Source organism: Malus sylvestris, chromosome 1, assembly GCF_916048215.2.
Source record: "Malus sylvestris chromosome 1, drMalSylv7.2, whole genome shotgun sequence".
Taxonomy (NCBI): domain Eukaryota; kingdom Viridiplantae; phylum Streptophyta; class Magnoliopsida; order Rosales; family Rosaceae; genus Malus; species Malus sylvestris.
Window position 1 is genome coordinate 29,499,202 of NC_062260.1, and position 21,986 is coordinate 29,521,187.

Consider the following 21,986-nt stretch of genomic DNA (forward strand, 5'->3'; position numbering starts at 1 on the left):
CACATATCAATTCTTTTACATAAAAAACGAGGAAAGTTTCCACCAAATTCACTTAGTATGGAATCCAGGCCATTGAATTTTGATCTAACGGCAACAGTTATTATAACTTTTAAATGGCCCCCTGTTTGTAGCAGTTGGATCAAATTTCAACGGTCCGGATCCAACTAGATGGATTTGGTGGAAATGGATCCAGAGATGATCCCTTTCCAAAAAAGGATACCTTTCATGTTTTTGGCTATAAATTAATGGTGAAGGTCAGCTTGTGTAAAAAAAAAAATAACACGAGTCATGTGAAGAAGTGAAAATGTCCAAATACAAATATTAGTGCAAATATCGTTAAAATTTCTCTTAATTTAAATTTCTAATGAGATATAATGAGCTCTCGCTAAAAAATTTATTGTGTTTCACAGAAAAACATGAAACTGCTAATGAATCAGGGAAGCATTTGTTCTTTTTCAAGAAAGTTTCAATAATTTTCTTTTTTCGCAAGTAAAAGTTTCGAGAAGCCAATCCCAAATGGGCCGTAAATAATTTTACTATTTTGGAAGAGCCCAAAACCTTTACCACTTGAACCTAATCAATAGACACACCAACTTTCTTAACTTGACAGGCCCATCTTGTACTGTAATTTAAAAATCAAGCCCAAGTCCATATCACCTTCATTCTTTGAGCTACGATCGGCCCGGCCCATTACAAGAATAAGTCCTAGGGTTTAACATTCTTATATATACATTTGACAAGAGGTTAGGGTTTCCTGCCTCGCCCAAATCACACTCACACACCAACCGGAGCCGCAGAGCGAGAGAGAGAGATAAACAACCAGAGCAGCGGAGATGAAGACCATCCTCTCCTCCGAGACCATGGACATCCCCGACGGTGTCAAGATCAAGGTCCACGCTAAGATGATCGAGGTCGAAGGTCCTCGCGGGAAGCTCATCCGCAACTTCAAGCACTTGAACTTGGACTTTCAGCTCGTCACCGACGAGGAGACCGGAAAGCGGAAGCTGAAGGTCGAGGCCTGGTTCGGCACCCGCAAAACCAGCGCCGCCATCCGCACCGCCCTCTCCCACGTCGGAAATCTAATCACCGGGGTCACCAAGGGGTACCGCTACAAGATGCGTTTCGTGTATGCTCATTTTCCCATCAATGCCTCCATCACTAATGAGGCCAAGGCGATCGAGATCCGTAACTTTTTGGGTGAAAAGAAGGTACCTTTTTGCACCCGTTTGCCAGATTTTAACTGGGTTTGATTTGTTTTTGTGGTTATTGGAGTGTGATTGTTTGTTGTGCATTTTGGGGTTTTGTTTGCTCAATGATTTGTTGCAACTGTTTGATTTGTGAAAGTCGATTTTGTATGTGAGATTTCATTGCGATTGTAGGCTGAGATTTATGATTATTTTCCTGTTGATGTTGTCGAATTGCACTAACTGTGGTGACGGTAGGCTTTTTATTTCGGGTTTGGGTTTAGATTGGGCATGCTTGTCGTGATTACTTAAGTTTTGTTCGACTGAATACTTGGTTACGTGTTATGCATAAGGCAACTTTAGATATTGTAGTCCTCACTGTCATCGGTGTAATTTAGTTCTTGAAGATGGCATATGTAATGTAGTCCCTGAATATAGCATATCGACATTTTCCATGGCAATTGACACCAAAAGAATGAATCTTTCCTATTGTTGTTGTAGAAATGTGTCCGTTTCTGGTTATTGCTTGATTCGTGTTTTATGTTAAGTCCAAGGGGTAGTAGCCCGTATTCTTAATTTAGGTCCAATTAGGATTATACCATTTACATTCATTTTTCTGCTAGACTTTGGTGATTTTTGCCCTCTTTGAATGCAATAAGGTGTTGGCAATATTTCATGGGAATATAAAGAGCCGAATGACATGGTTATGAGAAATGAAAAGTTCTGAATGCAGATTGCGGTTGTATATTATTAATGAATATGTCATAGGTTAGGTTAAACTGTTTTTACCTTTTAAACGTGAAACAACTTTTAGTATTTGGTAACGTTGTGCTTTCTAGTGTATTTGTCTTGATGATTTGTGTGCTTGCTCAATCAGGTGAGAAAGGTGGATATGCTTGATGGTGTTTCCATCACCCGATCTGAGAAGGTCAAGGATGAGCTGATCTTGGATGGAAATGATATCGAGCTTGTTTCTCGGTCTTGTGCCCTGATCAACCAGGTCCCCCCCCCCCCTCTCTCTCTCTCCCCACTCTATTGATCTAGTTTTTATCTCTCTCTCTCTCTCTCTCTCTCTCTCTCTCTCTATGCAGACACAATATTTATCATGTATAATGCTATGCTCACTTGCTGATAATATTGTATTTGTTTCGACAGAAATGCCATGTCAAGAACAAGGATATCAGGAAGTTTCTTGATGGTATCTATGTGAGCGAGAGGGGAACCATCCTTACGGATGAATGAAGGGTGTTTGTTTTTGCGTACTTTCTGATGTAGTTTAATTTCTTCATCGAATTGGCTAGTTATTCCTTTTGTTCGAGAGTTCGTGTGGACGACTATATAAGTTTGGTTGACTTTGGATTCGATAATTTTGTGTTGAAAAGTAATATTTCATTAGGTTTTGGTTTTCTGTTGGACCTAAATATATTGGGTGATAACTTTTGTTCCTACTACTTCACAAAGCATGAACCTGTTGACGAGCTCACAGAACCGAGCTCTCTGCAAGTTTCCAATCACGGGACCGCCCCATATACACCACCCGACCATCACTTGTTCATTTGGTAAATTTAGGTTTGATAAAACTTCTTGATTCTAAATTTTTGTTTTTGAAACTAATGAGTACTAATGGCCATCGGTCGAGAAGACCAGCTGTTTTACAAGATTCGAAAATCATTGATGAATTATTACCGACGATGTCTTACTATTAAGTTGAGAATGACTTGTATAGAACGAGTTCACAACTACTGTAGTATCCTATATTAGTTAAATTAGGGTTAGATCGAGACACATGTGACGATGAATTTATTCCGTATAAGCAACTCTTCACAAAAGAGTGTCCCAAAATCGAAATATTTGAAGGACTTCACCCTTCCTCTTGATGCCAAAAAACGAAAGCATGCGCTAATTAGTTATGCCTAATCAAAATATTTAGATGAATTGTTGGTGCTATTATTTAATATACGTATATGCGATATGTGCCCCTGCCAATATCTCGTTGATGATATTTCCTTTGTTTTATTGTTTATATGGTTTGGCGGTCTACAACAACGCGACAAAGAACTAAAAAAGAAGGGTGGTGCTGCTCATACACCTTATTTTAACTCACACTTTGTTAATTTTTGTCATTTGATTATTTTCGATTTATTGGATCTGATGACCGAGAATTAAGAGGCATGCAGAAGATACAAAGAGCGTGTGAATAACACCACCCAAATAGAAATGAAAGAAAAATTGGTGGCCGTGGAAGGAAGTCTGAGTAGAGGGAAAAAAACATAATTAAGCACCAAGAATTAAGAGGTATACTGAAGATAAAATGAGAGTGCGAATGACACCGTCCAAAAAAAAATGAAAGAAAAATTGGTGGCTGTGGAAGGAAGTCTGAGTAGAGGGAAAAGAACATAATTAAGCACATCACATCCATGGACCCAAAAGCCATCTCCATCGTAGCTGAAAAATTCTAGATAGAAATGTCTCACCGCGATAAAAAGAATAATTTTTTTTATATTCTCATAGATCCACTTGATTAACTATCATAATCCTTCTCCATTTAGCCAAAGACAACTCTAGAAATATATAGGTTTGTTCGAAATTGCAATTAAAATGATTACAATTGCTTTTAGAAAAAAATGTTTTAGTTTCAAAAGCACATAATGTACTTCTTAAAAGAAACATCAGTTATTTGCTTCTTACATGAAGCCCTAAAGTGTTTTTTCAAAATTCACTTTCATTTTTACTAAAAATTGGTTCTAAAAACATTTTCAGCTATTTTAAAAGTATTTTCAAACGAGTCCATTTATAGAAAAGGATGTGATATATATAATAGCTATCATAATCCCACCACCCGTTGATTGCTTTAGATTAATTTGGTAGTTTAATAGATTAAGGCATAATTTCGAAATTTAAACGTATCTTACGATAATTAATGGGAATGATCATCACCGCAAAAATGCACCACGATGCGTCCTAATCAATTAGATTAACTTGTTTGCTTGTGTATCGTACCCGCATATTTGTCAGTATCTGTCGATGATCAGTCAATAATTAAACAAATGAAAAAGCCACCCATGTAGGCCTCCAATGTCCTTACGTACTTATCACAATAAGTGCTACTACAAGCTTGTCCACCCAAATGTTTCACTCACTTGTTAAGAGAGACGTGCTCGACCGAAGATTCCAACTTCGTGAGACGATTTCCGGCGACGTTCTGCACGGTGGAAACCTGATCGGAATTCTTCTTTGCCGCCGCGGAAATGGGTTGCTGCACCTACAAGTGCTACTTCCTGTGGTTGACATGCTTGGCTTATCTGGTTCTCGTTCAAGGTAGTGAGAAGAAGCACCATTTTAATGGACCCGTTGTTAACGTGACGAAGCATCTCAATTTCCAAGATTTTAACTTTGTCAAAAACCCCAGAGTTTTGGAAGATGTAAGGCTCCTAGGCAGTGCCAAAATCTCAAGCTCATCGTCAGCCATACAAATCCCCGATGATCATGATCAGTACTCCGACGTCAACGGCGGCGATGATATCCATCATCTAAGGCAGCGAGCAGGCCGAGCCCTCTACTCCTCTCCCATCCGACTCCTCGACCCTCACACTCAGTCTCCTGCTTCTTTTCAAACAACATTTTCTTTCCAATTCCACAACGGTTCCAATTTAAACGCTTCTGATCATGGTGGTAGTGGCCTCACCTTCATCATTGTCCCTGATGAGTTCACTGTCGGAAGGCCTGGCCCGTGGCTCGCCATGCTTAACGACGCTTGCGAGGATGATTACAAGGCGGTTGCAGTCGAGTTTGACACCCGTCTCAATCCTGAATTCGGAGACCCGAATGACAACCATGTTGGAATCAACTTGGGAACAATTGTCTCCACCGAAACAATCAACGCATCCGACGTTGGTGTATTTCTCAACGACGGCTCAGTCCACCGAGCGTGGATTAGCTACGATGGTCCGAACCGTTGGATGGAAATTCGTTTAGGATCAGAAGACAGTACTAATCACCCGCCACGAAAACCAATCTTCTCTGGCCCTCTGGATCTCTCACCATTTCTCAATGAGTACATGTTTGTCGGATTCTCTGCTTCAACGGGAAACCACACGCAAATCCACAGCGTCCTCTCGTGGAACTTCACCTCCACTAGTCAAGCTTTTCTCTGGATGCCGTCGATGGAAGCGTGCGAGAGTAACATAATTGTGGCTGGCAGAGGAAGTAGTGCCGCGAGCGCTGAGCCTCGCGGCACTTTCTTAATCTTCATTGCTGTGGTGGTTTTGGCTCTGGCTGTGGTGGTTAGTCTGTACTATAGCGGCAGGCGCAAAACCACCGGAATATCAGACACTCCCGTTGTGTTGCCGGAGAAGACGCAGAGGCCGAGGCCTCCGAACAAGCCTCGATACTTCACAATCTCCGAAATTTCCTTGGCTACTCAGTCCTTCAGCGAGTACGAAATTCTTGGTAGCGGCGAAAGAGGCGTGTACTATAGAGGGAAGCTTTTAAATGGTTGTCAAGTGGCTGTGAAGCGGTTTTCTTCTCTGTTTTTGAGCTCGGAAGGGCTAGATAGGCGGAGACTTTTCAAGGAAATAAAGGGGATTAGCCGGGTTAGGCATCCGAATCTGGTTCCAATCAGAGGGTGGTGTCAAGACAAGAAGGAAACCATGGTTGTGTATGAGTTTTTCCCCAATGGAAGCCTTGATAAATGGTTGTTTGGGGTGGGGGTGCTTCCGTGGACGCGGCGGTTCAAGGTTGTGAAAGATGTGGCTGACGCCCTCAGTTTCCTGCACTCCAAGCAATTATCCCACAAGAACTTGAAGACAACTAGTGTCTTTCTTGACGTCAGTTTCCGGGCTGTTTTAGGCGATTTCGGGTTTGTGCTAAGTGGTGCAGAATCAAGAAGGTTTGAGTCCGCAGTGAGCCAAAGTGCGGATGTTTTCGAGTTTGGTCTGTTTGTGTTGGAAGTGGTCGGTGGGAGGCCGCGATTGGAGGCGGATTCGGGGCCATTGGAGGAGAGGGATCTGTTGGATTTTGCATGGAGAATGCATGAGATTAATGAGATGGTGAGGGTAGTGGATAAGAGGATGGGCACTGTGATAAATTTGGAGCAAGCAATTAGGGTTATGCAAATAGGGTTGCTCTGCACTCTGAATGCGACCAAAGGTAGGCCTTGCATGGAGGAAGTGGTGGAGTTTCTTTGCATGGAGAGACAAATCCCCGAGTTGCCGCCGAGTCGGCCGGTTTCTCTCTTCCCTTACAGCAGCACCGGCGCCCTTTGCACTGGTTATTCATGTGCTTCTTTCAAATGAAATTGCAAATGTGAAACCAATTAGCAATATTATGTGCTTCATTCCTATATGTAGTCAATATGTTTTGTAAGGCACACACAATTGCAATAGGCGCAAAATCGAGCACATTGACGTTCTAGGATTCATACAGCCGACTGTATTTAGTGGAATAAAACTTGGTTGTTGTTATTATAATTGCTGGTCTATTAGTATGGATGTGATAAGATGTGCTAATTAGATTTTTGAGTTTGGAAGAGTTGAGCTGCAATGTGCAACCACATCTATGCCAATTGCCAATCTTGAGCAATAATGTTGCTACGATGATACCGTAATTGGGAGAGATACCGCCAGCGTGAAAGCATATGATTGGTTTAAGATACCATCACCGTTGTATATTTTACTAGTCCTCTCATTCTCCTTTCTCCCTCCTCCCTCCTCCTTCGTTCCCCCAACCTTTAACAGTTACAGTCTTCCCCTCAAAGTTCTGAATCAATGCTCCAACACCTTTCATCGGCTCTCCACTTTCCCTGTCTAGATCATTAACAAACATTCTATCTCTATTTTTGCAGACTAGGTTTTGCTTGTTGATCTAAATTTTTTGCTGCAATCAGTTGTATTGTATAATTATTGAAGTAACAAAGCTTACTCCTTAAGAAGCTCTCAATCAACGCTCTTACACGATTTAGGCTTTGCTGCAAGCGGTGATTGAGAGCTTCGTGTGGAAGACCCGTCCAACAAAACCAGCCTAATAATGATGATTAAACAAGGAGAAGTACTAATGACATTCTTCTTTTAAGACTTTTTATGAATTATCTATCACATCACAGTTTAACGTTACTTCTGTGTCAATAAAATACTCTACCAAAAACATGATATGATAAAAAATATATAAAAAGTATTACTTTGAAAGAATCGGTAACATTTCTCTTGGACAAAACATTAGATTAGGATTAATCGTGTTGTTAATAGTCATACTGTTGGCGAAGCAAATTTTCAGGTAAATACCGCAATTAATTACATGTCCAAACGAAAAGTAAACAAAATAAAATGAGAAGAAAATAGCGGAATTGTTCTTGGAGGGCAGGAAAATAAGAAAGCTGGGAGAGAGTAGTTAGATTTGATTCTCCAACAAGACAAGGGCTTTATAAAACCCTTCGCCTTCGTCTTCGTCTTCGTCTTCGCCTCTGTAAAACCCTCCATTGAAATTCTTACTTCCGCCACAGAAGTCCGCCCAAGAGCCAAGAAGATGAGTATGTTCAAGCTCAATTCCCTCAGCTCGCTGCGAGCTCTGAGGCACCTCCACGCTTCCCAATCTGCCGGCGTCGGAGCGCTCACCACCTGTTCGTCATTAATCCTCAAACAGTCGAACCCACTTCTCTCCCCATCTCCGTCGCCGTTTCCCTTCGCACCGTCGCACAATCTGCTCGCCATTCGGAACTACCGGAGCAGCCGCGATCTCAGGTAATTTGCTCTCCTGTGTGTATTGGGTTGGTGGGTTATTGGTAATCTGAAATGACTTGCAGATTTGATTTGGGATTTGCGTTTTTGTGGTTTTTTAAATCATGGGTTCGTGGAGTTTGTGCGTCTGAGTGAGTTATTTCGGGGTGTATGTGTAGAAACTATGGGATTACGCCTCCCAAGAATTGGGGCATTCGGATTGTGCCTGAGAAGAAGGCCTTTGTGATTGAGCGGTTCGGAAAGTATGTCAAGACTCTGCCTTCTGGAATCCATTTCTTAATTCCTTTTGTGGATAGAATCGCTTATGTGCATTCACTGAAAGAAGAGGTCATCAATGTTCCTGACCAGTCTGCCATTACCAAAGACAATGTCGCCCTTATGATTGATGGTGTGCTTTACGTTAGGGTAATATCACATTCTCGAATTGGGTTTGTGTGTATGTTTCTTTACTGGGTTCCTGAGAGCTTCTTTTCGATTATTTCTTGTGCCGGTGCAGATTGTGGATCCTATGCTGGCCTCCTATGGAGTTGACGATCCTATTAATGCAGCTATTCAGCTTGCACAGACTACCATGCGTATTGCTATCGGGAAAATCACCCTTGACAAGACATTTGAGGAAAGGGAATCCCTCAATGATGAGATAGTGGTATGTTTATCTCCTCTTTTTGCTTCTAATAACTGTAAAGATGAATACTCTGGAAATGAATCATTCTTCTTGTTTGGAGTAATAATTTTGGTTTGGGCCTCTGGCAAGCGTTTTGTCCTATATTTTTATGATATTTCTGTGATAATTTTCTGGTAACAAGAAAATGTCAATGGGTGGCATGCCTTAACACGAGTCTTTTTAAATATTGTTTCAGCAGCTTTAATGAAACCTCATTTTCTCTGTGAGCTAACATTTTAGGTTAAGAAATAATATGAGTGGCATCATTTTGCAGACAGTTCTCAACAAGGCTGCATCAGCATGGGGGTTGGAGTGCCTCCGCTATGAAATAAGTAAGAGATCCCTTTTGCAAGTTTTTCTTCTGATACTCTTTGTTAACTTCTTCCAAAATCTTTCTAAATGCCTGACTGTTCATACTTGGTTAGAGGACATAACTCCTCCTCGTGCGGTGAGGGAATCTATGGAGATGCAAGCAGAAGCCGAACGCAAAAAGAGAGCTCAAATTCTTGAGTCTGAGGGTAAGGAACTTCATGTCTATTTGATATTTCAATTATACATGTAAGTGAAATGCTATAGTTAAGCGCAATGATTGCAAACAGATGATGGCATTCTCTTTTAATTTCTGGATTTCCTTTACCTGAAGTATTTTCAGTCACTTTATAAAGTAGAAATATGCGCTGGCAGAGACTAATGTTTTCTAATCTTTCACAGGAGAAAGGCAGGCCAACATAAATATTGCAGATGGAAAGAAGAGTTCTATAATTTTAGCAGCAGAAGGTAGATACAGTTCTCTGAAATAATTTAGTCCCAGTAGTATACAATATTGTGGACTAATTTGATGTTCATGGTCCCTTAGTCGCATAGATTTGACACAAACATTCTTCCACTGAATTCCCCATTCTCATTTTACAGGAGAAGCGCAATCCATTCTTGCTAAAGCGAATGCAACATCTCGAGGAATTTCCCTTGTGTCAAAGACTCTCAAGGAAAGTGGGGGTGCAGAGGTGAGGTTCTTCAATTCCCTTCATTGTGCTTGTTTTGAAAGAGGCATGCAGTTGGTTGGCACTTGTTTTCTTATTCCATTCAGGGTACAGCGGCCTTCCTTTGGTTGTTAGAAATATGAAGCCATCAATCCATTTGAATATTCAAGCTGGGATACTTCACCTTCAGCTACAAGTAGTGTTAATGTTTGTTAAAAGGTGTATAATTGGAAAATTCATTTTTCTTCATGAGAAACTTTTGACATCTTAATGCAGCAATTGCAAAACTACAAACTTTTGTATGTATTACACATTCACATTCCCACCTTTGCAGACCTTTTAACCCTCCATGGCTGTTAGCAATATACTTTGCATGTCCAACACATTACACTTGTCAGCCACTACAATGATTACACTGTTATTTTGCTTATGTTTCATATAAAAATATGTAACATCATATGGTTTCCTCTCCTGCATCTTGTCAAATAGGCCTACTATTAGTTGGGAAGAATATTGCTAAACTTGGGCTCTTCATCTTAGTTATTGAAATTTTGGGGGAGATGATGCATTCTTTTTGCCAATACTTTATTCTGTTCAACCCGTTTGTTTGTTCATTCTTATAAGGAAAAACTCTTGGCTCTTTAACTGCTCGCTGTTTCTCCTTGTTCACTATAATCTACTGTTTTTGCTCATCCCCCGTAAAACCTTTCTGCATCGCCTCTTCTAGAGCCAAGAGTTTTTCCTTACAAGCAAGGATCATGTGGTGCATAGATTTTAGAAACTCCCTGTTGCGTGCTTTGTACCTGTGGAGGAATGCAACTAATATTAAGGTCTGATTTGCAGGCAGCTGCTTTGAAAATTGCTGAGCAGTATGTTGATGCCTTTGGTAATATCGCGAAACAGGTGAAAACCAAACCTTCTAACTTTGGGCAACATATGTGCTGCTTCAAGTGATTGCTTAAGTATTCTGCCTTCTTTTTCCGTGAACGGTTTTGCAGGGCACAACAGTGTTGCTTCCTAGTGCTTCAAATAATCCTGCTGGCATGATATCTCAAGCCTTAAGTATCTACAAAAGCTTGGTTAACAATCCTTCCACCCTTGGATCAACTGGAGGCACGCACAGTGATGCTTCCTCAGAAGGATCTGATCATGGTGTTCGAATGATCGAGGAGACAAAGAATCAAGATAATGCAAAGGAATCAGGGTTTTCGCTTCAGAACCGCAATAAAGGAGCATAGAGTTTGACTTCTCTCAGTTGTTTGCCAATTCAACCAGTTATTGGGTTCTTTCACACCAGACATTTTTCATCGTAGGATGCTTCGTTGTTGTTTTAGCCGGAAGGTAGGACGCGCCCACTTAATATGAGCTGTGATTAACTAAAAGGGTGTCTAAATGTTTGCAATGAGAATGACAGATGCCAAATCATATAAAGGAACTGAAATTTTTTGGGTTGGAACTCGTTATTTTGCATATTGTCTTATTGTTCTTTCACCTAGTTCAATGGTGAACGTTTAAGGTGGACCAGATTTTCCTTTGGGCCGTTGGGTTCCGGAGGCCCCCCTACTCAGTAGTGTGTTTTTGCTGGTAGGTGATTGAAATAACCGAACTGAACCGAATCGAATTCTTTTGGTTCTTGTTTTCTGTTCTAAGTTTAGGAGGTGTGGGATAGAATTTGAGTTCTTGATCATGTATGCTAGTTTTTATTTGAGATACAAATAGACAAGAGAAGGAAGAAACTTGGGTTGCGGTAGCAGTACCTGCATGAACAGTGCATAAAGAAGCGCGAGACAGAAAAGGCACACAGCTTCAGTAACTGGAATGCTTAATTCATCAAGCGCTGTATGGATTGGTCTCAAAAAATGTACATTTGGTTATAAACTCTCACATTTTTTCTTACAGAAGACCATAAAACAAACATCTATTTTGCAAGTAAACTAAGCTAAAGGCAGCATGTGATGCCCCTTAATTAATTTACTCATCAATAAAAATGTGTTGATTTAGTTGGAATGCTTATGTTATGATTGTGTTGGAGATGTTAAAATTTAAAATTTAAAATTTTTTCATTTTTCTTTTAAAAGAAAAAAAAACCCGAAACCGAACCGAAAAAAAATGAACCGAACCGAAATTTCGGTTCGATTTCAGTTTTGACAAAAAACGAACCAATTTGAATCGAACCCAGCCCTAGGTTGGGTTGTCTAAATCCTAGTTATTGGATTTTTATAACATGTTAAAAGACTTGGAGAGTTTCAGGGCCAGTTTGAAAATGCTTTCAAAATTATTGAAATTGTTTTCGGTACAAATTGATGCGTTACAAAAGCACCAAATGTGTTATTTAGAACAAACACCAGACATGTGTTTCTTGCAATAAGTACTTAAATATTTTTCCAAGATCCATTTAGATTTATACTAAGGATTGATTTCAAAAATATTTTTACCAAAAACGGTTTCAGTGGTTTTAAAAGTAATTTCAAATTAGTCTTTAATCACTCAAAGTGACACTTCAATTCTTCGTCGGGGGTCTGAGTGCCGCTTGAGGGCATCGAGAGGGTTCAAGCATTTGGGTTTAACTTTCGGGTACGTGGTCCTAGATTTCGACTCGATACTTGATGTGTTTGTGGGATCTTGTCGTAGATTAGCATCTACTTCCAGAAACTACGGTAGAAAATGGTATTTAACATCACCACCTGGCATGCGCGTTTGCGTTTGAAGGTTATGTCGGGCTGGGATCACCTTCTGATCCCAGCTTGCAGAGCCAACTGATCAAACGGTCTCAACCTTTCAATTTCATCTTACCTTGTTTTGCATTAATATTTTTTATATTTAAATTGATTCCTAGCGACAGGATAAAAAATGAAAGGATGAGATCTTTTGATCAGTTGCCTCCGCAGGCTAGGATTCAGAGGTGATCTCAGTCCGGTTATGTCAATAGCAAATTAAGAATTTTATGTGCCATATGTCAAACAAGTTCAAAAAAAACAAGCCACTCTTGTTTAACAATTACTCCTTTAGGTTTGGGGGAAAAAAAATTACAAAGGATAATGCTAGGGAGACATTTGGTTTAAAAATTTAGTCATCCTAGCATTATTTTTACTTGATTATCTGCGCCTGCAAATTAGACATAAACAAAGTGTAATTAATTATTGAATCATTTGATGTTATGAAAGACAAGAGGTGAGGATTATACGTTGTTGACGTGAGCTTGAGTTAATTACGATATTGTTTCTGCTTTTTACCCAACTTAGAGTCATGCTCTTAATAATAAATAATAACCGCTTTTGTAAAGAGATTTTTCCGTATGTTAGAAACACATATACACTAAGTATAAGTGCAATAATACAATTAGTCAGAAACTTGAAGAAAAAAAAATTACATTTGATGTATCGAACCGTGTTTCTGTTACTCTAAGAAAATTTCTCATTGATGTCTTTATTTTAGTAGCACTCGTACCATCTATGTTGTTTCTGTTCTTCAGAACTTGGCTCTCTTTTCTTACACCATGAATTAAGGACAGTGTGGCATGGACGTTTTTCCCACATGGGAATTAAACATACAAGATTCCTTTCCACCAATATAGGATTCTAACAAATGATACTGATTCCCTGAATTTAAATAAAATTCAAATTGAAGTAATATATTATTTTTTATGCATATTCAAATCCCGTCCCGCCGGGATTAAGGTTTTATAATCCGACCTTTCTCCCACACCGGGTTGGTTTCTGAAAACCCAGAAAATGACTCGACTCCAGAAATTGTCATTTGCTATATGCACTTTGTCCAATCCAAGGGTCCTTGTCCGATTTGTCCCGAACAAATATCATCCCGAGCTAAATCCATCTGCTAATCACAACCACATGTCAGTTCATCACACCATTTATCGATAATTTTATTTTATTGATTTCTACTCTCCACTCAAATCCGGCTTCAAGTAAATTAGATTAGTTTAAAATATCGTTAAAAAAAAAACCGAATTCCCAAATTCCATTTGGCTTTGGCATCCAAAAGGAAGAACTTTATAATCAAATTCTCAAAAAGTCGTTAAATTTATCATCTGGGATAAGGATTATATGGGTATCGGAGTGGAAGAATCGGGAGGCACGGAGGTGCCCCTATCGAAATTCAGGTACAACTCGCCGTTTGTTCAAGTGAGTCTTCTTAATATTTGGATCCAATATATATTTTTGAATGAATCTTCTGCTGCAATTGCAGCAGAGTTTATATACATCTTTGTTACACACGCATGCAATAAACAAAAGGACTGGAAGTGGCATCCATGCTGTCCTTGTTGCAGCAGTCAGAAACCACATGCAGTGGCCTTGCTGTCCATGATGCATGTGTCCTTGCTGTCCAGATAATGGTACATCTACACATGCTAACCTAGCTGTCAAGGAATGATAATATTCCTGCTGTCCAGTTTGTGATGTAGTGGAGCACCTTTAACACCTTTAACACTCCCCCTCAAGTTGGAGTGTGGATATCAATAACACCCAACTTGCCAAGATGTGAATGGAAGGTAGGTGCTCTCAGTGGCTTTGTAAACATGTCTGCTATTTGACGTCCCGTCTGCACATGAGAGGTCTTGATCTCTCCCCTCTAAATCCTTTCACGAACAGTATGACAATCCAGCTCTATGTGTTTGGTTCGTTCATGATACACAGGGTTCGCTGCAATATGTAGAGCAGCTTGATTGTCGCAAAACAACCTTGCTGGCTCAGGATGGTTTACACGCAAATCATTCAACAAATTCCTCAGCCAAGTAAGCTCACAAGTGGTTGCAGCCATGGAGCGATACTCGGCTTCTGCTGAAGATCTTGCCACCGTGACTTGCTTTTTACTTTTCCACGATACAAGTGATTTACCAAGGAAGATACAAAAACCTGTCACTGATCGACGTGTGATCGGACATCTAGCCCAATCCGCATCACAGTAGCCAATCAAATTAAGTTGGTTCTCCGTAGGAAATAGTAACCCTTGTCCTGGTGCTTTTTTCAGATATTGGAGGAGACGATGTGCTGCTTTAAGGTGATGGAGTGTTGGTTCTTGCATGAATTGACTGAGATTATTCACTGCATACGTAATATCTGGCCTTGTAATGGTAAGGTATATTAATTTTCCAACCAAACGTCGATATCGAGTCGGGTCCTTGAGGGCATCACCACCTGTTGTTGTCAACACTAAATCTGGTTCCATAGGTACCTTGGCAGGTCTTACGCCAAGCAAGCCAGCTTCCTCCAATATGTCCAGAGTATACTTTCGTTGGCAAATGGAGATCCCAGCTTTGGACCGTGCAACTTCGACACCCAGAAAATATTTTAATGGTCTGAGGTCCTTAATTCGAAAACATCCACTAAGAAATTGCTTGAGTTGACTAATGGCTTCCTCATTATTTCCTGCAATGATCATGTCATCGACGTAGAGCAATACTATAGTAATGGAGTGTCCACAAACCTTAGTGAATAATGAGTAGTCCGCATGAGACTGTTGAAAGCCAATTTCTTGAATGGTTGATGAAAAACGTTGGAACCAGCTGCGAGATGCCTACTTGAGTCCGTATAATGACTTGTGAAGTCGACAAACCATAGTCTCCCCCTGTCGACGATAACCAGGAGGTGGTAACATATAGACTTCCTCATGGAGTGCACCGTGAAGGAAAGCGTTTTGGACATCCATTTGGTGAAGAGACCAGCTGCGAACAGCAGCAATGGTCAAGAGACAGCGGACAGTAATGAGCTTAACAACGGGGGCGAACGTCTCTTTGTAATCAATACCTTCGCGCTGCGTGAACCCTTTGGCGACAAGGCGAGCCTTGTAGCGTTCGATGGTACCGTCGGAATGATACTTGATTTTGAAGACCCATTTACATCCAATGGGGCTTTGGTGGAGGGGTAAAGGAACCAAAGTCCAGGTGTGATTGGCTTCAAGGGCTTCAAGCTCAGAATTCATAGCTGCAAGCCAGTGAGGGTCATGGCGTGCCTGCTCATAAGAGGCTGGTTCAACTAAGTGAGAGACATTGTGAACAAAAGAGCGATGAGCAGGAGAGAGACGAGCATAAGAAACATACCGGTGAAGAGGATATCGTGTGCCGGACATGGTGGAAGAGATGGCGTTGGGCTGAAGCAAAGCAGCATGATGGGTTTGATAGTCACGAAGGTGGGCAGGTGGTTGTTTAATGCGTTCGGAGCGACGAAGGGGAATGAGGGGCAGCGAAGGAGACGATGGTGCAGGAGTTGGCGAGGTAGTAGTGTCTGGGGTTGGAGGAGGTATGTCAGGAGGAAGGGAGGGAGTGAATGAGGCAGGTAGATCAATAGTGGGAAGGAGGTCTGAAGGTGCAGGAGTGGGGTCGTCATGGGGAACAGGTAAGACTGGGGTATTGTGGTCAGGTTCTGGTGGTAAGTTAGCAAGAGGGAAAAGATGTTCATGGAAGGTGACATCGCGAGAGGTAAAAATGCGCTTGCTATCAAGGTCATAAACGTGATAGCCCTTCTGACCAAGGGGATATCCCAGGAAAAGGCAGCGACGAGCACGAGCATCAAATTTGTGTGAGGGAGTAAGGTTGGTAGCATAGCATAAACACCCAAAAACTCGAAGATGAGTGTAGACAGGTAGTGTCTCATGCAAGAGTTTATAGGGAGATTGAAGGGAAAGCAGGGGTGTTGGAAGGCAATTGATAAGGTAACAGGCAGTTTGTACACTCTCCCCCCAGAACTTTAAGGGTAGGTTAGCTTGAAAGCGTAAGGCTCGGGCAACATTTAAAAGGTGACAGTGTTTGCGTTCAACGACTCCGTTCTGTTAAGGGGTGTGGGCACAGGTGTGTTGAAAAAAGGTGCCATGAGTGTCTAAGAAGGATCGCAGAGATATGAATTCCCCCCCATTGTCTGTACGAAGGGTTTTAATGTCACGATTAAACTGTGTTTTCACCCAAGAAAAGAACGAGTGGATTATGGTTTGTGTGTCGGATTTAAATCGCATGAGATGAACCCATGTGAATCGAGTGAAGTCGTCTACAATGGTGAGGAAGTAACGTGCCCCAGAGGGTGTATGTGTTTGGTGCGGCCCCCAAATATCATAGTGGATCAAATCAAAAGGTGCAATTGATTTTATTGAACTGGAAACAAAAGATGAACGAGTTTGCTTTGCTAAAGGACAAATATCACAAACATGTGTAGAATCAAAAATGATTTCTGGAATGGTCTGGGATAAAGAGTGAAGAGGAGCCGAGGATGGGTGCCCAAGACGTTGGTGCCACAGTGTCGAGGTGTGGTTGACATGGTTGGCGAGATGAGGGTTTTGTGTTGGAGTGAGGTAGTAGAGTCCATTAAACTGCTTACCCAAGCCAATCATCTTCTTCGTAGCCATGTCCTGCACAACACAAAAACCGGGGTAGAAAATCACAACACACTTCAATGCCCAAGTTAACTTACTCACAGACAATAGGTTCACACGAAATTGTGGTACATGCAAAACTCTATCAAGGGTTATCTTGGGTGACAGTTTAATAAACCCAATGGATTCAATCGTAGCCTGTCCACCATTTGGTAACCCAACAAAATCATGTTGGGGTCTAGTGTGATTATGGATGGGTGATGAGTGAGAAATATGATATGTGGCCCCGCTATCCACGATCCAATACAATGTTGAATGCGGAGAATGTTGTGTAAAGTTCCAGTTGGGCGTATAGATACCTGTTGCATGTACAAGTGGCAGATTGGTACCATTCTTATTGCGAAGAAGGGCCATGAGTTGATGATATTCCTCGGTTGTGAACGTTGGTTGATTGCTGGAGATGGGTGCTTTGGTTGTGTCAATCTGAGCAGTTGTCAATGGTAGTGTCTCAACATTGTTGGAGGCTGGAGGTGTACGCCTATTTCTGGGCTGCACATTCTTTCCGTGCCATTTTTGTCCTTCAGGGAAGCCAATAAGAAAAAAACAACGTTCAACTGGATGTCCTCTGTCACAGTAGCTGCATTTGAAAGTCTTTCGTGAACTAGGGTTGTGGGCGCCATAGCCTCCTTTTGGTGCTGTTGAACGACTGGCTTGCATTGCATGGGCAGTGGGTTCACGACGATTCACCACATCCAATTGGCGTTCGTGTTGGATGACCAATCCATGGACTCGTCGTGTATCCGGGAGTGGGCTCATCATCAATATAGAGCCTCGTATGGTGAAGTAGTTCTCGTTCAGTCCCATTAAGAACTGCATGACTATCTCTTTCTCTTCCCTGTCTGCATGTGCCTTGGATCCTTCGCATTCACAAGCAATGGGCTCATGGTATAATGCTAATTCATCCCAAAGAGCTTTTAATTTTGTGTAATAATCTGAAACAGATAGCTGTCCTTGTCGGTGTTCGACAATCTCTTGTCGAATTTGATAGATCCTGGAATCGTTGCCTTGTGAGAATCGATCCTCAAGGTCCCTCCATGCGTTGTCGCAGTTTTGCAGTAGAGTATACTGTGAGCAATGTTGCCTTGCACAGATTGCCAAATCCAAGATAAGACCATGTCGTTGCATCTCTGCCAAATTAAATATTTAGCATCAGTGGTTGCAGGGTTCTTGATTGATCCATCAACGAACCCTAGTTTGTTTTTTGCGCTGAGAGCAATTCGCATAGAGCGGCTTCATTGTCCATAGTTGTGTCCATCGAGAAGTTGTGAGACTAAAACAAGACTTGGTGAGTCTGAATGATGCAGAATGAGAGGATCAGATACATGAGGTATCATCTCGTCGCCCATGGTGGCTGGGTTTGATGAAGAGGAACTGGTTGTGTTTGTGGTGGAAGCAAAGATGAGCCTTCTAGAGTCACCAAGATCGGTGCTCTGATACCATCTTAATATTTGGATCCAATATATATTTTTGAATGAATCTTCTGCTGCAATTGCAGCAGAGTTTATATACATCTTTGTTACACACGCATGCAATAAACAAAAGGACTGGAAGTGGCATCCATGCTGTCCTTGTTGCAGCAGTCAGAAACCACATGCAGTGGCCTTGCTGTCCATGATGCATGTGTCCTTGCTGTCCAGATAATGGTACATCTACACATGCTAACCTAGCTGTCAAGGAATGATAATATTCCTGCTGTCCAGTTTGTGATGTAGTGGAGCACCTTTAACACCTTTAACAAGTCTCATCGGATTGGTCTGTTTCTGCTGCCCTGGCATGTTCAACGCCCTCTCCGGCATGGGCGGCGGAGGCCAGGTCGATCCGACTGCCTCCAACAACGCCTCCACTGCCCTCTTCACCACCTTTGCCATCTTCAGCATCCTCGGCGGCGGCATCTACAACATCTTCGGCCCCCACCTTACCCTCCCCTCCGCCTGCTCCACCTACGTCCTCTACGCCGGCTCATTCCTCTACTACAACCACCACAACCACCAGGCTTTCGCTATTGTCGCCGGAGCAATCCTCGGAATCGGCGCCGGCATCCTCTGGGCAGGCCAAGGTTCCATCATGACGTCGTACCCTCCCCCGAATCGAAAGGGGACATACATCTCGATTTTCTGGAGCATTTTCAACATGGGTGGCGTCATCGGATGACTGATTCCGTTTGTTCTTAATTACAACTGGAGCGAAGCGGCTTCCGTCAACGATGCAACTTACATTGGGATAATGATTTTCATGTCCATCGGGACTCTTTATCCCTCGCTATCCTGCCCCCTAGCAAAATTGTCCGGGACGACAGGACTAAATGTACGGACATTCAGTACTCAAACGTCACAACTGAAGCCATTGAGATTGCCAAGCTGTTCACAAACTGGAAAATGCTTCTTATAATCCCGGCTGCTTGGTCGAGCATTTTTTTCTACACCTACCTATTCAACAACGTCAATAAAGTTATGTTTAATCTGAGGACTAGAGGATTGAACAATGTGTTCTACTGGGGAGCGGAGATTTTCGGGTTCCTTGGGATTGGATACGTTATGGATTTCAGCTCCAAGAGCAGGAGGACTAGGGGTTTCGTGGGCATTTCGGTTGTTGGTGTCCTCGGGACCGCAATTTGGATTGGCGGACTTGCCAACCAGCTCAACTACTTTCGAAGCGATTTGCCTGAGAAGTTGGATTTTAAGGACTCCGGCTCTGCTTTCGCGGGACCGTTCGTGTTGTATTTTAGTTTCGGGTTGCTTGATGCCATGTTCCAGAGTATGGTTTTCTGGGTCATTGGAGCCTTGGCTGATAACTCTGAAATTCTAAGCAGGTAACAGGATATTCCTTGCTTCTCAAGTTTTTAATCTCTCAATGATCTTTGTGCGTTTAGACAATTTTTCGTGCGCTGGACTGGACAATCCAATCCAATCCTATGCACGAAATGTGGCCTTAGTGACAGTCGCAGAACGAAGTGTGATGCTATAAAAAACTTATTTAATTTTGTGCATGTTTTGTACAGGTATGCTGGATTCTACAAGGGAATACAGAGTGCAGGGGCAGCAGTAGCTTGGCAAATCGATACGTGCAAGGCATCCTTCCTCTCCCAATTGGTTACAAATTTCGCGCTTTACACCGTGAGTTATCCGCTGCTGGTGGTTCTGATCTTGCTGGCCATGAAGGATGAATGTGAGGCTGATGTGGAGGAATTTACCAAGCGGAAGGTTGCTGAATTAGCAGATGAAATTAGTCATAAGCCATCCGAATATTTGTCTTAATTACGTCCATACAATCGAATCTTCACGAGTTAGTGTAATGGAAATGCTAGTGTAATTGATGTAGCACGTTCAAATTGTCAAGTATTTTTAGGCGTAATCAAAGTTCATGTTTTGATAAAATGTCTGAACGATTAGTTCTTGATCACGATTGTCCATTATAGTCATGCATGCTTGGAAGGAAATGCTAGTGTAATTGATGTAGCACGCTCAAATAATCCTGCTGGCATGATATCTCAAGCCTTAAGTGTTGGGGAAAAACTTAGAGTACACAACTCTAACACAAGTGTTGGAGAGACAAAACAAGTAAATAAATTACTTGTATTACACTCACAAAATATTACAACACTCAAACTCTCAAGAACACACTTGAGAAGCTATGACACTCACTCACTTTCTAGAGACAAACTCTAGATCACTCACACTCCTCACAAGACTACTCTTACTTCTCACTCTCACTTGGTTGGTTGGTTGATTGGTTGCTTGATTGATACAAATGGTGTGAATGCCTTCTCCTTTTATAGGCATGGATGGAACCTTGGAGAAGCATGGAAACATTATGCTAGAGTTATCTAGATAATTCTACTAACTTCCCAAGCTAGAATTATCTACACTAATCTTGCATGTTGGTGGAAATCTCACCATTCTTCTATAATCTTCCACCAACTTAAGGAACAATCTTCTTTGCTAGAGTTTAATAGCATATTCCCATTATAGAATCTTCTAGAGAAAACCATGCATGTTTGAACTAGACCAATCTAGTTCATTTGTACCGACTGATCTTAATGGGCTAGTGTTGATCTTTAACATTAAGTATCTACAAAAGCTTGGTTAACAATCCTTCCACCCTTGGATCAACTGGAGGCACGCACAGTGATGATGCTTCCTCAGAAGGATCTGATCACAGTGTTCGAATGATCGAGGAGACAAAGAATCAAGATAATGCGAAGGAATCAGGGTTTTCGCTTCAGAACCGCAAGAAATGAGCATAGAGTTTGACTTCTCTCAGTTGTTTGCCAATTCAACCAGTTACTAGGTTCTTTCACACCAGACATTTTTCTTGTAGGATGCTTCGTTGTTGTTTTAGCTGGAAGGTAGGACGTGTCCACTTAATTTGAGCTGTGATTAACTAAAAGGGTGTCTAAATGTTTGCAATGATATTAATGACAGATGCCAAATCGTATAAAGGAACTGAAAATTTTTGGGTTGGAACTCATTATTTTGCATATTGTCCTTTCACCTAGTTCAATGGTGAACGTTTAAGGTGGATCAGGTTTTCCTTTGGGCCGTTGGGTTCCGGAGCCCACCCCCTACTACTTGTGTGTTGGTCGGATCTTGTCTTAGATTAGCATCTACTTCAAAAACTACGGTAGAAAATGGTGTTTAACATCACCATCTGGCACGTGCGTTTGCGTTTGAAGGTTATGTCGGACTGGGATCACCTCCGGATCCCAGCTTGAAGAGCCAACTGACCAAACGATCTCAACATTTCAATTTCATCTTACCTTGTTTTGCGTGAATTTTTTTTTATATTTAAATTGATTCCTGGTCACAGGATAAAAAATGGAAGGATGAGATCTTTTGGTTAGTTGACTCCGCAGGCTGGGATCCGAAGATGATCTCAGTCTCGTTATGTCAACAGAAAATTAAGACTTTTCTGAGCCATATGCCAAACAAGTTCAAAACAACAAGCCACTCTTGCTTAACAATTACGCCTTTAGGTTTAGGAAAAAAAATACAATTATTCGATGGGTAATGCTAGGGAGACATTTGATTTAAAAATTTAATCTTCCTAG

The 21,986-nt window shown here is 41.6% G+C and overlaps 3 protein-coding genes and 1 pseudogene across 4 annotated transcripts; all 4 read left to right on the plus strand.

Moving 5' to 3' along the window:
• Nucleotides 1-740: 740 nt before the first annotated feature.
• LOC126625655 (60S ribosomal protein L9) lies at nucleotides 741-2,579 on the plus strand. The gene is made up of 3 exons (XM_050294686.1): nucleotides 741-1,208; nucleotides 2,062-2,184; nucleotides 2,340-2,579. Exons 1-3 carry the CDS (start codon nucleotides 834-836, stop codon nucleotides 2,424-2,426), a joined length of 585 nt encoding a protein of 194 aa, XP_050150643.1. The 5' UTR covers nucleotides 741-833; the 3' UTR covers nucleotides 2,427-2,579.
• A 1,694-nt stretch (nucleotides 2,580-4,273) lies between these two features.
• Nucleotides 4,274-6,652, plus strand: LOC126626909 (L-type lectin-domain containing receptor kinase VIII.2-like). The gene has a single exon (XM_050296312.1). It carries the CDS (start codon nucleotides 4,433-4,435, stop codon nucleotides 6,476-6,478), a length of 2,046 nt encoding a protein of 681 aa, XP_050152269.1. The 5' UTR covers nucleotides 4,274-4,432; the 3' UTR covers nucleotides 6,479-6,652.
• An 851-nt stretch (nucleotides 6,653-7,503) lies between these two features.
• Nucleotides 7,504-21,402, plus strand: LOC126615546 (uncharacterized). 2 transcript variants are annotated; one of them, XR_007620871.1, is made up of 10 exons: nucleotides 7,504-7,918; nucleotides 8,074-8,320; nucleotides 8,412-8,561; nucleotides 8,854-8,911; nucleotides 9,005-9,097; nucleotides 9,291-9,356; nucleotides 9,492-9,583; nucleotides 10,403-10,462; nucleotides 10,558-10,900; nucleotides 21,285-21,402. XR_007620871.1 is itself a non-coding variant. In XM_050283411.1 (9 exons), exons 1-9 carry the CDS (start codon nucleotides 7,704-7,706, stop codon nucleotides 10,795-10,797), a joined length of 1,221 nt encoding a protein of 406 aa, XP_050139368.1. In that variant the 5' UTR covers nucleotides 7,504-7,703; the 3' UTR covers nucleotides 10,798-11,015. The 2 variants fall into 2 exon arrangements, 1 of the variants encoding a protein (XP_050139368.1); XM_050283411.1 differs by lacking the exon at nucleotides 21,285-21,402 and having other exon boundaries at nucleotides 10,558-11,015.
• On the plus strand, nucleotides 13,519-20,335 carry LOC126616151 (UNC93-like protein 1; annotated as a pseudogene).
• Nucleotides 21,403-21,986: the final 584 nt, after the last annotated feature.

What these genes read in the sequence shown, in the direction of transcription:
- LOC126625655 (XM_050294686.1), top strand. Translation starts at nt 834, where the DNA reads ATGAAGACCATCCTCTCCTCCGAGACCATGGACATCCCCGACGGTGTC. An exon ending in ACTTTTTGGGTGAAAAGAAG is followed by an intron (nt 1,209 to 2,061) that starts GTACCTTTTTGC and finishes TTGCTCAATCAG; the next exon opens with GTGAGAAAGGTGGATATGCT. An exon ending in CTTGTGCCCTGATCAACCAG is followed by an intron (nt 2,185 to 2,339) that starts GTCCCCCCCCCC and finishes TTGTTTCGACAG; the next exon opens with AAATGCCATGTCAAGAACAA.
- LOC126626909 (XM_050296312.1), top strand. Translation starts at nt 4,433, where the DNA reads ATGGGTTGCTGCACCTACAAGTGCTACTTCCTGTGGTTGACATGCTTG.
- LOC126615546 (XM_050283411.1), top strand. Translation starts at nt 7,704, where the DNA reads ATGAGTATGTTCAAGCTCAATTCCCTCAGCTCGCTGCGAGCTCTGAGG. An exon ending in ATGGTGTGCTTTACGTTAGG is followed by an intron (nt 8,321 to 8,411) that starts GTAATATCACAT and finishes GTGCCGGTGCAG; the next exon opens with ATTGTGGATCCTATGCTGGC. An exon ending in TTGGTAATATCGCGAAACAG is followed by an intron (nt 10,463 to 10,557) that starts GTGAAAACCAAA and finishes ACGGTTTTGCAG; the next exon opens with GGCACAACAGTGTTGCTTCC.